Source organism: Salvia hispanica, chromosome 5 (genome assembly GCF_029641045.1).
Source record: "Salvia hispanica isolate PSC_SH4W2 chromosome 5, Shi_PSC_v1, whole genome shotgun sequence".
In the NCBI taxonomy this organism is placed as follows: domain Eukaryota; kingdom Viridiplantae; phylum Streptophyta; class Magnoliopsida; order Lamiales; family Lamiaceae; genus Salvia; species Salvia hispanica.
In genome coordinates this window covers 3528962-3545695 of record NC_142696.1, presented here as the reverse complement: position 1 = coordinate 3545695, position 16734 = coordinate 3528962, and the positions used below count along the sequence as shown (strand labels likewise).

The 16734-nt window shown below is 32.5% G+C and overlaps 1 protein-coding gene across 1 annotated transcript; it reads left to right on the top strand.

Moving 5' to 3' along the window:
• Positions 1-444: 444 nt before the first annotated feature.
• LOC125186310 (vesicle-associated protein 4-2-like) lies at positions 445-2947 on the top strand. The gene is made up of 7 exons (XM_048082660.2): positions 445-833; positions 1425-1495; positions 1651-1732; positions 1851-1969; positions 2172-2249; positions 2344-2463; positions 2547-2947. The coding sequence occupies exons 1-7, from the start codon at positions 566-568 to the stop codon at positions 2598-2600; spliced, it is 792 nt and encodes a 263-aa protein (XP_047938617.1). The 5' UTR covers positions 445-565; the 3' UTR covers positions 2601-2947.
• The last annotated feature ends 13787 nt before the right edge of the window (positions 2948-16734 follow it).

The window sequence follows — 16734 nt, the reverse complement described above, 5'->3', positions numbered from 1 at the left end:
TCAACAAAAGTTGAAATTTTAAATCATATTCGTTCAAAGTTCAAATCCGATTACAATTAAAACGACCTCAACTGAAAGCAAAAGGCGACACAGATAAAAAATACTCCCTCCGTCTCAGATTAAAAGTCACTTTTTGCCATAAAAATTCGTCCCAATTTAAGCGTCATTTTTAGAATTTTTCATATTTGGTTATACAATTTTACCTTATTCTTCATCAAAATTACATAAAAATGTCATTATCTTCATTAAAATAAATCAAAATAAAAATCAAAAGTCAAAAGGAACCATCTTCAACCAACTCCACCATTCCACTTCATTTATTACACACTTCAACTCTTTCTTAAAACCCGAGCTATAACAATAAGTGACTCCAAATATGGGACAGAGGGAGTATTAAAATTTAAAAAAAAAAAGTACAAACGCCAGTTTAAAATGATAAGCTCATACCGCACCAACGAAGAACTTTAGAAAAGTCGCACTCTCCAGAGCTTGAAACCCAAATCAAAATCAAAATCAAAATCAAAACCCCCTTCCACTGCGACGTCGTTTAGGTGACCGGCGACGGATGCCAACTGCCGACGATAAATCTGACGGTAAAGTTTGGGGGCTATTCAAAATGCCCTTCCGAAACTCGCAGCCGGCGTCGTCTTCTTCCTCCGATTTCGCCCATTATCAGCATAATTATGGCCACGGCAGCAACGCTACTCATTCTCAGGTCGAGGGATCGGGTGCTCACGCTGCGGCTGCTAGCTCAGTTTCGTCGGTGGCTAGATCTCTGCTCCCCACGCGCCGCCGTTTGAAGCTCGATCCGTCCAATAAGCTCTATTTTCCATGTATGCTCTCCTCTCTCTCTCCTATTCCCCTTCACTCTATTGGATTTGACTGCTGATTTTATATATCTGTTGTTGAAACAGAACTTTATCTTTTTTCCTGATTTAGTTAAACTTGATCTAACATTTATCATTTGTAGATTGCTTTAGTCTGTCATTTTCTCTTTGGATTTTCTAGTTATCTTGATGTGTTACACTTTAGGTAGTAGTATATTGGATGAAAGCATGTTGTTAGGGCCTTTAGAAAATTAAACTAGATTAGGGTTACTTTGACTTGAATTGGTTATTGTCCTTTATTATTTCCTACATTTGATTTGATGGGGGGTTTAGTGCTAATCTTACTAGGAGAGAAGATCAAGATTGGACTTTCCATTGTTTACTAATGCAGAAAGGTCTAAGCCTAAGCATTTCTTTGGGTAGTTTTCCTTTTATGGTGTTAGTTTAAGAATTACCTTAATCATCAGTAACTGACATGAATGTGAGAATTGTTTGCCAACCGGGAGATGTCGAGAGAAAATTCTAACTAGTCTTTAAATTTCGAGGTTTGAGATTGCACTGTTTTTATTTGTTTACTTATTTTTGTACTCCACTCAGATGAGCCTGGTAAGCAAGTTCGAAGTGCTATCAAAATAAAGAATACAAGCAAGTCTCTTGTAGCATTCAAGGTATTTCACTCATTTATTCATTATCTTTCTTACCAGCTTGTAATCTGTTTGACGTTTGTAAGTCTTAAGTTATCTCTATTTGGAGAACTAATGATCATATGAAAATACTCTGGTTGGTTGTTTGTTCTGAGAGTTGTTTATATTTGGTCGTTTAGTTTCAAACCACAGAACCAAAGAGTTGTTTCATGCGTCCTCCTGGGGCCATTCTTGTTCCTGGCGAGAGTATAATAGCAACCGGTATTCTTCTTGAACCCCCTCTCTCTCAAAGCCAGTGTATATGTGCACATGTCCATACATTATTTGATGTTTTTAACCTTATAAATCTTTCATTATTGGTGTTGGTTGTTTCAATCAGTCTTCAAGTTTGTAGAGGTTCCAGAGAACAATGAAAAGCCTATGGATCAGAAAAGCAGGGTGAAGTTCAAAATAATGAGCCTAAAAGTGAAAGAAGAAATGGACTATGTGCCAGAATTGGTTTGTCACTACCTCTTTTTCATGCATAAAACTGCTTGCAATGGCAACACTCATTTGAAAACAGGCAGTTGTTTGTTTCTAATATGCCTTGCGAAGAAACACATGTGCACCAGTCCACTTCCTCGAGTTGTTTGTTTAGTTGAATGAAGTCTCACTCGACTCTATGTACGCACTATGATGTTCTGATTTTGTTTCAACACAGTTCGATGAGCACAAGGATCAAGTAGCTGTCGAGCAGATACTTCGTGTAGTTTTTCTGGATGTTGAACGCCCCAGTCCTGTAAGTTATTATGTTGTTAATCATGTGTATGAGTGTATCTAATATACAATTGATATAATTAGAAATGCTGATCAGTTTTGCGTTATACTTGAAGGCTCTCGAGAAACTAAAGCGGCAATTAGCTGAAGCTGAGGCTGAACTTGAGGCTCGGAAGAAGCCCTCAGAGGACACAGGGCCAAAGTTTGTTGGAGAAGGACTTGTGATTGACGAATGGGTGAGCCATGTCACCTTAAAATTGCTTGTACAAAGTGGTATCGTGTCATTTTCGACTGATCTATATCTTCTTCCTCTATGCAGAAAGAAAGACGAGAACGATACCTGGCTCGACAGCAAGTGGAAGTCTCTTCCTGAAAGTCTTGTGTACCTGATCGGATAATTTTTTTAACGGCATTGTACTTGCATGAGTGTATGTAGTTATTCCATAATTGTGAAAGCTGTGTCCCGCCAAAGTATTGACTAGGAGTGATGTGGCGGTTGCAATTGAATTTGAGTATTTGGCTTGTTGGCATATACATCTGCAGTTGTTTCTCAACTTAAAAAATCTTGTGTGGATCTAAAAAAGTTTTCGGTCTCGAAATATTCAATTAGCAGTAAAGGAATCAAGTTAGTATGGATTATGGAGTATGTAGTAACCTTACTTTCTTCACAATACTCTCCCGGTCGGTTCCCATTAATTGACAGCACTTTCTTTTTCTACATTCATATTTTTTTTACATTTGGGTGGACATTTTTGGACATGAGTGAATTACAAAAATGGTTCTCGGATTATGGATTTATTTCGCCCATAGTCTCTGGTCTTTAAAAATGTCGTCAGACATCCTTGGACTAAGGGTTTATCTCGAAAATGATCATTTTTCACTGTTTTTGGTCGAAAATGCCCTTTAGGGGGTTTTGGGGGTTTGGGCAATTTGGTCTTTTTACACTTTTAACATTTTAAATATAGTATTATTTCAGTTATGTACTAAATCTGATATTATTTCAAAATTATCATTCTTCCACCCTTATGTCATCCTTCACTTTGTTTCTTTATTTCCATATTAGATTTAATTTTACAAAATTAAATTTTAAATTTCAATTTTTAAATATCAATAATTTTTTTTAATTATAAAAATTATTAAATAACAAAAATTAATAGTCACAATCAATACACCCTCCACCCGCCATTAGGAGTCTCATTCATGGGTGACATGAGTTTTAAAAAATGTTAAGAAAAGTGGGTGGAAAAAAGTTAGTGGAATAGGGATTCCACTTGTATATATTAATTTTAAATGAAATGTGAGTGGAATGAGTTAGTGGAAGGTGGGACCCTATTACCATTTATGGTAAAAGTGAACCGTGACTCTTATTTGCGGATGGACTAAAATGGAAAAATAGGACTCTTATTCGCAGACGGAGGGAGTATTTGATAGTGTCTAATATTTAATCAATAAGGTATGACAACGCCTTAGTTTTAATCAATATTTAATAGCTTTAATTATAAATAGATCATATAAAACGATTTATTTTGAAATAAATATGCATCTAATGTAAGACTAATATAATTTTCGTTTATTAATTTGAAAACAATCAAAATTTACTAGAAAATTTCAACAAAAATACTCCTATATAAAATTTTTAGTAGAATCAAATTTTTAGTCAACTTCATAATATTCAATCACATGCAATTATAATAACCGAACGAAGGCTAAAAAGAATAGCTCTTATTTTCCATCATGATTAATACTCCCTCCGTCCACAAACAATAGATCTATTGTTGTTCGGCACGGGTTTTAATGTAGAATTGGTAAAGTAAGAGAGATGAGAAGAAAAAGTAGGTAAAGTAAGAGAGATAGGGAGAAAAAGTGAGTAAAGTGTGAGAGATGGAAGAAAAAGTGGGAAAAGTATGAGAGATAAACTTTCCACTTTTAGAAAGTGATCTATTTTTTGTGAACGTCCCAAAATGGAAAAAAGGGATCTATTTTTGTTGGACGGAGGGAGTATTATTTTTCTGTACTTCTTCAATTCAGCTGAATATTATATTAAATAACAAAAATAATAGTTTTAATCAATATTTATAGTATCCATGAATTAATAGTTTTAATTAAATAAATTTATTGATATTTAAAAATTGAATTTTATAAAACTAAATCTTATATCTAAATAAAGAAACAAAGTGAAGGATGACAAAAGAGAAGAAAAATGATAATTTTGAAATAATATCAAATTTAGTAATTGACATAATATCAGATTTAAAATGTTAAAAGTGTAAAAAGACCAAATTGCCCAAACCCCCCAACACCCCCCAAAAAGGGTATTTTCGACCGAAAACAGTGAAAAATGACCAATTTCAAGATAAACCCTTAGTCTAGGGATGTCTGACGATATTTTTAAAGTCCACGGACTATGGGCGAGATAAACCCATAGTCCAGGGACCATTTTTGTTGTTCATTCTTTGGACTTTTATATCTATGTACTAGATATGATATTTTCTCTATCTTATTCTTAGTATTGGATAGAGAGTAAGTGAAGTGAAAAATATATCAAACAAACTATAAGGCCATCCACAATGAGGCGGACGAAGCGGCGGACGATAGCCACTGTGGCATCGCGGATGATGGGTTAACCATCATTCGCGCCCGATAGATTGTCCGCGGATGAAGCGCGGACGATGCTCATCGTCCGTCGCATCGTCCGCCACTGTGGCATCGCGGACGATGCCACGAACGATGCTCACGCTTTTTCTTTTAGTTTTTTTTTTTGAATTTTTTCTAATTTTTTTTTTCTTATTTAAACACCACAATTCTCTACCATTTCACACACTCCAATTTCACATCTCTTCAAATATTCTCTCTCGTCTCCTAAAAAATGAATCCCGACGACTACGATTTGAGTACATCGAATGGTTGCAGACGGGCCTTGACTCGAGCCTTGTTGATGCCGTTAATGAAGCCGCGGGGAATGCTTTGCACAAATGCAGCGGGAGCAGGCAGAGGCAGAGGCGGAGGTTGCGGTGGTCCCGCGGCCGATACGACGTCGGACGTATGTCCCCCGCGAGCACGACGTAGTTCACAAACGTGTGTTCGCAGATTATTTTGCCAAGCATCCACGGTGGGGCCCGAATGTTTTTCACCGCCGTTTTAGAATGAGCCAAGATCTTTTTCTCCGTATTGTGCACGCTTTGGAGGGACGTGATGAGTACTTTCAGTATCGGGAAGACGGCATCGGCAAGCCCGGACTATGCCGTTGCAGACGTACATGGTTGCGATCTGGCAGTTGGCCTACGGCACCACAGCAGATATGTTCGACGAGTACCTTCACGTCGGGGAGACAACTGGCCGTGAATGTCTAAAGAAATTTTGTAAGGTAGTAGTGGAGGCTTTTGACGATACATATTTGCGACGGCTGACTGCTGATGATTGCCAAAAGCTGATGAGGATGCACGAAACGGTGCACGGCTTCCCTGGGATGCTAGGGAGCATCGACTGTATGCACTGACAGTGGAAGAACTGCCCGACGCCGTGGAGAGGCCAATTTACTAGTGGCTAAAAGGGCAGCCAACCGACGATGATCCTGAAGCCGTCGCTGACTACCACCTCTGGATCTGACATTTTCACTTTGGTGTAGCCGGGTCGAACAACGACATCAACGTCCTCAACTCTTCCACACTCTTCGCCGATCAGTGTAGGGGTCGCGGCACGGCCATCCAGTTCACTGTCAATGGCCGCAGACATCATATGGGGTACTAGTTGGCCGATGGCATATACCCAAGGTGGCCTGTTTTTTTGAAGACGATCAGCTGCCCAATTGGTGACCGAAGAGTCTTGTTTGCGGCAAAGCAGGTGTCTGCGCAGAAGGATGTGGAGCGGGCTTTTGGGGTGCTCCAATCGCGGTGGGCAATCGTGAAAGGTCCGGCGCGTTTCTGAAGTAAGTCATCGCCGACATCATGTATGCGTGCATCATCATGCATAACATGATAGTCGAACAAGAACTTGGACATGTCACCGATTGGGTGGATGATGAAACAGGATCTAGCTCCAGCACGGCGACCCCGCTGTTGCTCGAGGATTACCGATGGGCTTCGGTGAGGTTCTACAGCGACAGACCTCAATGCGCAACCAACAAGACCATACTCAGCTCATAACCGACATGATTGAAGAAGTTTGGAACCGCAACCGCCGTTGAGAATTTGTAGTTTTTTTATTTCGTAGTGTAATGTTTTAATTTTAATGAAATGAAGTTTTTTTCCCAAATTTTGAAGTATTTAAATATTCAAATAATAGATAATATTCTTAGGGCGTCGCTTAGGGCGGGCTATAGTCCGCTCCAATGCAGGTGGAATGGGCAGAGGATAAAATGCTGATGTGGCGGCGCATAAGGTGGGACTTAGGGCATCGCATAGTCCTTCCCACTGTGGATGCCCTAAGAAAATATTATATTTAGTAGCACTAGAGAGAGATAGAAAAAATATCTTATTCAATACCATGATATGAATATCAAAAAATGTTTTTCATGCCTTGAAGGGTATTTTTGTTGCAAAAATAACGTTTAGTAGCTATGTCAACTTTTGGCAAAAAATGAACAATTCATAACGTTTAGACTCAAAGCTAACAAATAAAATGTTTTTGACCAAAATCATAAAATGTTCCCGTGTTCCAATATAAACCTTACTTTTAGTTTTATTAGTGTTTAAATTAATTTGACCATCATATTAATGACCCTGTCACTTGTAAAACAAAATTCGAGTAATCTATCTATCTTTTATATAAAATGACAGTTTTTTTTAAATTTTTGTAAATGCTAATACTACCCTTGCGGGAAAACTGCTCTTGTTCACTATCCATCTTGGGCTAATTTTTGAAAGTATATGATAAAAGAATTTCAGCCTAAGGCTACTCATTTGCAACAATTTTATCGGTTATTGCACAATACATGCTGCAACCCTGTTTAAAACATATAGTAACTTAATTAACTTTTACATTGAAGATATAAATACTTAGTTCATACTAATATTAAGGACCCCGAAGCTATCAAACTTAATATTCTTGATTATAATCATAAAAATATTCATATATTTAATTGTTCATTAATTATTGATGTGAGTTTGCAATCCATCTTGATATTTTGCTTGGCAGGGTGATGAGGAGAATTTCCAACCTAAGTATGCTACTAATTAATAGGTTCAAGGTCACCAAGATCTATAAAAATGAACATAATAGATTGAAGATCTTTTAAGCTATTTAAAATTATTACATAGATAATATATAATACTTGAGGAGTAATAATTATTAAGTAAAACACATATTATGACATTCTAAAGTGTTAGAATATATCATCATAAGCATGCCCTAGCATAAGTTTTTGTCATAAATCGTTACATCAGTGGTTTGTGAGCTTTCGACCGCCATGATTTGTAAGATGGTGGCGGCTTCTGGGCACATTCTTTATCACAATAGTCATAACACAAGTATCTAGGCTCTAAGAAACAAAGCTCGGTACATGACGCATAACAGATGACGTCTATATCTTCTGCCGCTACATAATTAACAAAAAATATAAGGAGTATGAGAATTGTAACCACATCTCCCATTCTTGACGATTTCATGTTTGCTAACTATTACTACCTTTTTTAATATGAAAAGGGAAATATTTGTGTGTGAAAATTATGTATACAATTTTATGTTTATATATGCTAATAATCAACCTCTCATTTATTTGTGTTAACGTAATTAATTAATTTTCAGAGGAAATGGTTATCAAACTTAATGACTGAATTAAAATTAATGTTACAACTTCGATTTAAAAGATCATGTTATTTGCAATTAATTTTTTAATGGGTTTATATGAAAGAAACTGGACGTTTGTTTTTGGCACTACATTTATTCAGATGACAACGTATTTATAACGTGAATGTCCAATAGTACATTAATACTCTATGTTGACCAAATCTATACATATATAAAAGACAAGTTTTAGCAGGTTTTGAATAATCATTTTATGCTTAAGGATGTAAATTTTCCTGAATTACCTTCAATTTTATTCGTAACTCTCATAATTATATAAATACCATTATTCGTGTCTTAGGAATTATCTATTAAACTAATGTATGAAACTGCCGCATTTATTCCATGTATTGAAATATAGCATTGATACAAATAATAAGTGACATAAATTTCTATAAATGTAAAGTTTCTCAATTTGTTTTTTTTTATAATTTTATAAGTATCAAATAATATGAATTTATTTTAAGTAAATGTCCTTTAATCTTCCTTTTAACACTCAATTTAATATCAGAAAATTAATGCCCATCATTCTTTTACCTTTACTTATTTACTATCATGAATTCTTTATGAGAATTATAAAAAATAAAATAAATATTAAATCTATCCTATGAAAAAAACGTGTGTCCCTATATAATTTTCACCTTTCAATTAATTTTTAAATTAATTATTAAGTTTTTAAACTTATTATTCATATTTAAAGGTGCAAATTTATAAATTTTAATTTGGAGAAGTTAAATCATCTCATGATTATTTTGACCTATAAATATGATATTTGAAGGCTTACTCTATCCACACATTCCTACTTATCTTGCAAAACTCAAGTGTGATATTTTAGTTCATACCATAGAAAGAAAGGTCGACATCATGAAACCATTCCACAATCCACACCTTGCTCATTGATCTAGAGCCTTTCACAATTTATTCGGTAATCACCGTTCGTTATATTCACGTTTATGAAGCTACCACCTATAGAGCCAAACAATATCCTCAGTTTATAGTGTGTTTTTCATTACTGTGTGGTATGTTGTTTAATGCGTTGTTTTATACTTGTATGCAAATTATATAAAATCATTAATTATAGACTTTTTTTCCTCTGGACATTAGTATTCAAGCAACTTTTCCGTGAAGTTTACACTCAGGGTTTGGTGCAATGCTTAAGGAAGTGAGGATTATTAGTAGAATTTCGGGTTTATTATTTGTTGTATTTTCATTGCGGTTGTGTGTTTTGTTTTGTTTTGTTTTTAACTTTTCTCGACGACAAATTGTATCATAGAATGAGGTAGAGGGCATGCTGTGGACGAAGGTCGATGATGTGATGAGATTTCTGTGTAGCGTCACTGCTGGCAATTGGCATACTCATGTCCAAACTTATCAGGATTTAATATTTTTCAATATTAATATTATTATTAGATACAATTATATATTACTCTAATATATATATTACCAGCAATTTCTTTATATTACTCTAATATATCACCACCAATTTCTTTATTTTATATTATCATAATTATAACTTTTATTTCTAATAGTAATCATTAAAATCTTAAGTCTTTTTATTAGAATAATGGCTATTAGTAATTTTTTAACATATCTATATAGGTTGATTTATGAAAGTATCAATGCTCTTGGTAAATTTAATATACTATAATTTAATTTGTTTTTAATATTTTTTTTATTTTAATATTATTGGAATTCATTTAGCTAATTATTTTTATTGTTAACTACAAATAATTTTTTAAATTTGTTATTACGTGCATTGAATTATAACAAAAAAGTAATAAGTTAATTTGAATTAGTTTAATATTGTTTTAAATTTATTTATTCATGATTATAATTTTTTTTATAGAAAGTAGTTCTCGAACGTTATAGTTTCAGATTGATTCTAATATAGGAGTAGTATTTTTAATTAATATGATATGCGAATTTATTTTATTCTTCTTAGAACTTAATGAAATTATGTTATTTCAAGTGATGCCCATTCATGCACGGTGAATCAAAGCTCTCCAAACTTTTATAATTTTTTATTAATTATTTCAAGTTTAATTAATTAATAATTTAAAATTAATATTTTAAAATATCTTTAATATAAACTCTATTAGACAACTAAAAACATAAGATTAAATGAGTTTACAATACAAATAACAAAAATACATATGTTATTTAAATTATTATTATTGGATTTATTAAATGGAGCAACCATACTTAACGACATATATCGTTCAATACTAAAATACCATACATATGGAATAATTAGTCTCAAAATTTGTAATGGTTAAAATGTCAAAGTTGTGACAATAAAAAAATGATGAATTAGGCAATAAATAAATATAAATATTAGCAAAAATTAATATCATAACAATAAATATAAATTTTGTTTCATATTATGAAAAGCTAACTCACTATAGTGTGAAGGTTTTGCATACTAATTCATACAAATTATTAATCCATCTCATTTTGAAAAAATAAAATCTCACATTTCAAAACTAAATAGAACATCCTCATTTTCTACTCTAATTTATAAATTTACATTGTCTTATTTCAAATACTATTGTTAATAAAAAAATCTTGAAGGACTAAATAGCTAATATCACATGCTTGAATTTTTTCAAAATATTACTCATGTTTCAATTTTATCATGAATGACAAGAAACTATCCAAGTTTATATCTAAAGATTGAATGTTCATATGATGTTAAAAATTATAACAATCAACTTTTGAAAAGATAAATGTATATATTAATATTATATTTTCTATATTATTTTAAAAATTATAATTATATAATTACTAAATCTTGATAAGTGACATTAAATAATATTATGATATTTATTTAAAACGTAGCTTAGCAAACTTAATGTTCTGGATTATAATTGTACTCGTTTACTTTCTCAATTTGAAGCTAATTGCTATGTATTCCATTGTGGGTAGTCCTAAATTACTTGCATTGTCATTTACTTTTTTAGTAAAAAATTATTTTCTTTCTTACTTTATTATCTTTATTTGATCTTTAAATATTAATTTCTTAAATCTCGTGTCAAAAGAATTGCATCAAGTAGTTTGAGATGGATGGAGTACAAAAATCTGCCTCTTAAAAATAGTAACAAGTTTTAAAATATCACAAGTTTTAATGTGTAATTGGTAAAGTAGGAGAGAAACATAAAATATAACTTGACATTGGACATCTAACAATGTCCCATAGTTAATTAATTTGATTTATATTAATTCAAATTTATAAAAATAAAATAATCCACCCGTCCCATTTTAGTAATTCCATAAATGATAATAGGTCACACATTCCACTAACCTCGTTTCACTTACATTTTATTATAAAACTAATATATACAAACGAGACTCACATTCCACTATCTTTTTTTAACTAACTTTTCTTTACAATTTTGAAACGCTGTGACAGACTCAATTGTGACTCCGTGGGACATATGGAGTATCAAATTCAACCACGATCTTAGTAAGCGTTCAAGATCTATACAAAAATCGAGACTTTAAACACAAAAACTGACAAAATATAGATGAAGAGTATACATGGAGTGTTTATGGGTTTTTTGTTGATGAAACTGGAATTTAATTGGTCCAAAATACTCCTTGGTGTTGATTAAGTGAAGATTAACAAGTGGGTTTGTGTGATTTAGTAAGAATTAGGAGGAATTTGAGAGAAAATGGGAAGAATCGCGCCTAGGGTTTGTGAAAAAGAAGAAGAAATTAAGTCAAAATTGTTCCTGACAACATTTTGTGCATACATGTAGGTTCCAGTGATTCACTGGATAGGCTCTGACTTACCGTGACATTCCAGCGAGTCGCTCACTCCGCATGTGTGCATCCAGCATCGCTAGAATGGTTCTGGACATCCGAAACTTTGCTCCTTTCATCCCACTTGAGTTTTCTTCCCTCCCAACTGGCCTCAATACCTATTAATGCAGCAAAAAACGAAAACAAAGCAAAACACACGGAAATAAAATAAAACAACTCAAAAGCAATCAAAACAAAATAAAACAACTCAAACACAATCGAAACTAAAAATAAAAGTACCAGCCAGGGATTTCCCACCTACTGATACGCTCGGATTTTGCACGGTTTTAAGGTCATTATTTGGTCTGTTTTTTTATGTCAAAGTCTACATGTCTATTATTTGCATATTTTATCTATTTTGGTATTTTGACGTGTTTTGTGGGAAATGTGCATATTTAAGCCGAAAAAGGGAGTCAAAACGCAAAGTCTGGAATTCTGGAGTTCAGAAGGCAACCGGTGACCGCCGCAAAGTTGTACGGCGACCGCCGGCGCCCGGCAGTCAGAGCTATGTAGCGGCCCGCCTCGGAAACTTACGCTTGGAAACGAGTCTCGCCCGGCGAGCGCCGGAAGTCATGCGGCGGTCCGCCGCCGAAAGGACAGAGTCTTTGGACTCCAACGTGACATTTTTGGACTTTTATATCTATGTAATGGATATGATATTTACTCTATCTTTTTCTTAGTATTGGATAGAGAAAAAGTGAAGTGAAAAATACATCAGACAAACTATAAGAAAATATTATATCTAGTAGTACTAGAGAGAGACAGAGAAAATATCTTATTCAGTAGATATGAATATCAAAAAATGTTTTTCATGTCTTGAAGGACATTTTTGGTGCAAAATTGTGATGAATAATGAAAAAGTATTATAAATGTGATTACAACTTAGTTTAGAGATTACCCATGATGTTTTTAAAGTTCAAGGATTGTTTGCGTGCAAAACATATAGTTTGGGAACCATTTTCGTAGTTCAGTTTAAAAAAATATACTCCCTTCGTCCGTCATTAGGAGTCTCATTCATGGGCGGCACGGGTTTTAAGAAATGTTAAGAAAAGTGGGTGGAAAAAAGTTAGTGGAATATTGTCCCACTTTTATATATTAGTTTTAAATGAAATATGAGTGGAATGAGTTAGTGGAAGATGAGACCATATTATCATTTATGGTAAAAGTGAACCGGGACTTCTATTCATGGACGGACTAAAATGAAAAAACGAGACTTCTATTTGCAGACGGAAGGAGTAATAACTAGTTATCTGACATCATTGTCGTCATCTGACCAAATTTGACGGATCAGCTACAAATTTAAGAATTTTATTCTAAGCTTGAATGTTGCTTAATTTTCTTATTAAATCGAATTTGAGTTTAATTTAAATCGAATCGAATTTCGCGGTTCGGTTTCAGTTTCGGTTTTGGTTTTGAACCGATGGTTCTTTTTACGGTTTTTCATAATTCTGAACTGTCAATTTCTAGCGGTTTTTTGCGGTTCTAGCTCGGTTTCACGGTTTTTCACGATTTTGATTTGGAACCGTTCAGAACCGACAGTTATGGCATGGTTTCGGTTCTTGAATTGTCCCACGGTTCCGAAAGTGACTGTTTCGATTCCATTTAAATCCCACGATTACGGTTCGAAACCGTAATCGCCGATTACGGTTTCGTAGTTAATCACTCGAACCGTAAACTTTCGGCATCTCTACCTCCGTCTCATTCAAAATGTTCACATTTCCTATTCAGTTTGTCTCAATCAAGATGTCCCTTTCTATATTTTAAAATAAATCTCTCTCTCCTCTCTCATTATTACTCCCTCCGTCCCGCTTTAGCAGTCCCATTGACTTTTCTGCACTCATTTTGTAAAAATAATAATAAATAGTTAAAGTGGAGAAATAATAAAGTAAAAAAGAGAATAATGTAGATAAGACTCTTCTCTATATTATTCTCTTTTTTACTTTATTATTTCTCCACTTTGACTATTTATTATCATTTTTACAAAACGAGTGCAGAAAAGTCAATGGGACTGCTAAAGCGGGACGGAGGAAGTAAAATATTGAACCAATACTTTTTTTTTCTACTTACTTCACCTAACAATTCCTCCTAAAATCTTATGTCACTCAAGAATGTGGATATCTTGAGTGAAACTAATATATATCAAGAATAGGAGTATACTCCTTAGATAGTCTTATCATATTATTATGCATAATATTAGAATTTGATTCGATTTATTTTATTGAGTAAATAATGAGTACGTATTTTTTTTTATCACACCTGTCTTATAAAATCATGTGGGAAAAAATATGGTAATTTTCTTTTAATGAGACGGAAGGAGTACTATTATTTAATAAGGTGTTTGTTTTTAACAAATAAGAAAAATTGATGACTAATAAATTGTTTGTGTAAGTAAAGTAGAGATGTTAGTGCAATCCGTAACATGTGAGTTGGCCCGAATAGCCCGTTAAATTTAGAGGATTAGGGTTGAAAATTTTAAGTTCAATAAAATTATAGTAACTCGATTAGCCCATACCCGAGTATCCGAATAGGGCTAACCTGAAAACTAGATGGGCTAGCCCGAAAACCTGATAAAATTTCTATTGTTTTGTTCTTTTGTCTCCTAATTAACACTTCATTGATTATGTTTATAATATAAATAACTAAAAAAAAATAACCTTTAATTTTATATTCCATCTGTTCACAAAAAATAGATTAGTTTTATCATTTTGGGGTATTCACCAAAATTAAACTAAGTCCAAAAGTGAAAAGTTTTCAACCAATACTAACCATATACATCATTCTAAATGTGGACCCCACAATCTACTAACACTCATTCCACTACCTTTTCCCTCCTTCACTCTTACTTTTTCCTATCTGTCTCTTACTTTACCGATTATACATTAAAACATATATCCTTCATAACCTTTTCTGTTTTTGGTGGACAGAGAGAGTTAAATATACATATTACTCCCATCTCTTAAATTTTGTCTCACTTCGACCGGGCACGAATTTTAAGATATGTAGTGAAAAGTTAATTAAAAAAGTCAATGACATATGAGTCCTACTTTTATATATTAATTTATAAGTTTTGTATTGTTCTATAAAATTTAGATATTTTGGTTGATCAATAAAAAAATGATTTCATGGTTGTTACATTTTAATCACCAATTATAAAAATTATTTGAATTTTCACTTAATTATATTTAATCCATATGATAGGCTGTTACACTAATTAATTTAATAAATGTGGATGGAAGTTTTCTTCATAAAGGTTTATAAACTTTTGGCCGTTACAATTTTTATAATTTTGATTTAATCTCAATAATTTAATTCTAAGCACTACATATTGATCAACCATGGAATAGGGGTTACACGAATTAGAAGATTTGTAGCTTTGTAACCGCCACATTATTAGGAATTATATTAATAATAATTTAACGTAAATTTCAACTCACTATAACTTTTTCATATTTTTTTGTCTATATATATATATATATGTATCATTCACTAGTTTATTATTCTCATTCTCATTCTCATTACCTTTACCTATAATCTATTACATCACTGAATTTTCTACAAAATGAATTTGTTTTCAATATGATTCTTGCTCTTTATCAATAGTATGTTTTTATATTTCTCCATTCTATACATTGTTTAAGTGTGATTATTATGTTGTTACTAATATTTGTTGTTTTGTTCTTACCGGTGAAGATAGTTGAAACCATGGAAATGGAATTAATCCCTCTTAGTGATCTACAATCTACCATAACTTTATCAATCAAAGGTTGAAATCATGGAAGCATTCACCTTGCCAAATTTGGTTTACAAATTGGTAAGTATTTTATGAAGTGTTATAGTACAAATACTAAGTTGTTTTCACATTATTAACGAATGAAAATATTTATCGAAATTGCAGTATGGGTCTGTAGTTGACTTTAGTTTGAAGTTCTTATCTACATACTGGAGCAAACTAGCTTGGTTGAAAAGATGGTATCGACGCAGGACGATGAAAGTGTTGGAGACGATGAGAGGAGAAGATGAAAGCTACTGAAGATAGATGGGGGCCGATGGGCGATAGGACAGAGCTACATGAGCATAAAATTATTTGAATTCTATTTTGTTGAATTTCTCATTTCTTGGTTTCATTCTGATTTATTATTTTTTTATATTTCTATTATTAATCGATTTTCTATTAGTGACATTATTGAATGTTATACGATTAGTAATTAAATGGATTGATGACAAATGTAATTAATTCCAACACAAGGATTAAATTAAAATTTCAATATTATTAAAAAAAATCTACAAGATGATGTGGAAAGCTATTTGAATTTTTCAACATTACAAAAAATTATTAATAACATAATCAAGATTGCTTCGTAATCAATGTCATTGGTTTATATTGTATTAGTGGTTTAAAAACTCTATACAAGTATAATTTTACTTTTTTATCATAATTTATCTAATTTAAAATTTTATATGAGAAAATTCAATAGGTCGTGCAACGCACAATATTGATACTAGTTAAAATAACAATCAACTTTTGATAAGATAAAATTGTATATATAATATTATATTTGCTATATTATTTTAAAAATTATAATTATATAATTATTAAATCTTGAATAGTGTCATTAAATAATATTATGATATTTATTTAAAACGTAGCTTAGCAAATTTAATGTTCTAGATTATAATTGTACTCGTTTACCTTCTCAATTTGAAGCTAATTGCTATATATTTTATTTTGGATCGTCCTAAATTATTTGTACAGTCATTTACTTTTTTTGTAAAAGTTTATTTTTTCTCTACTTTACTCTTTTGACCTCTCTTATTTTTTTACTATTTTACAGTTATATGGTGGTGACTGGTTTAGATTCCGCGTTTGGTGAATAATACATATGGTGATCGAAAATTGAGAAAATAAATTAAAAATATCATAATGA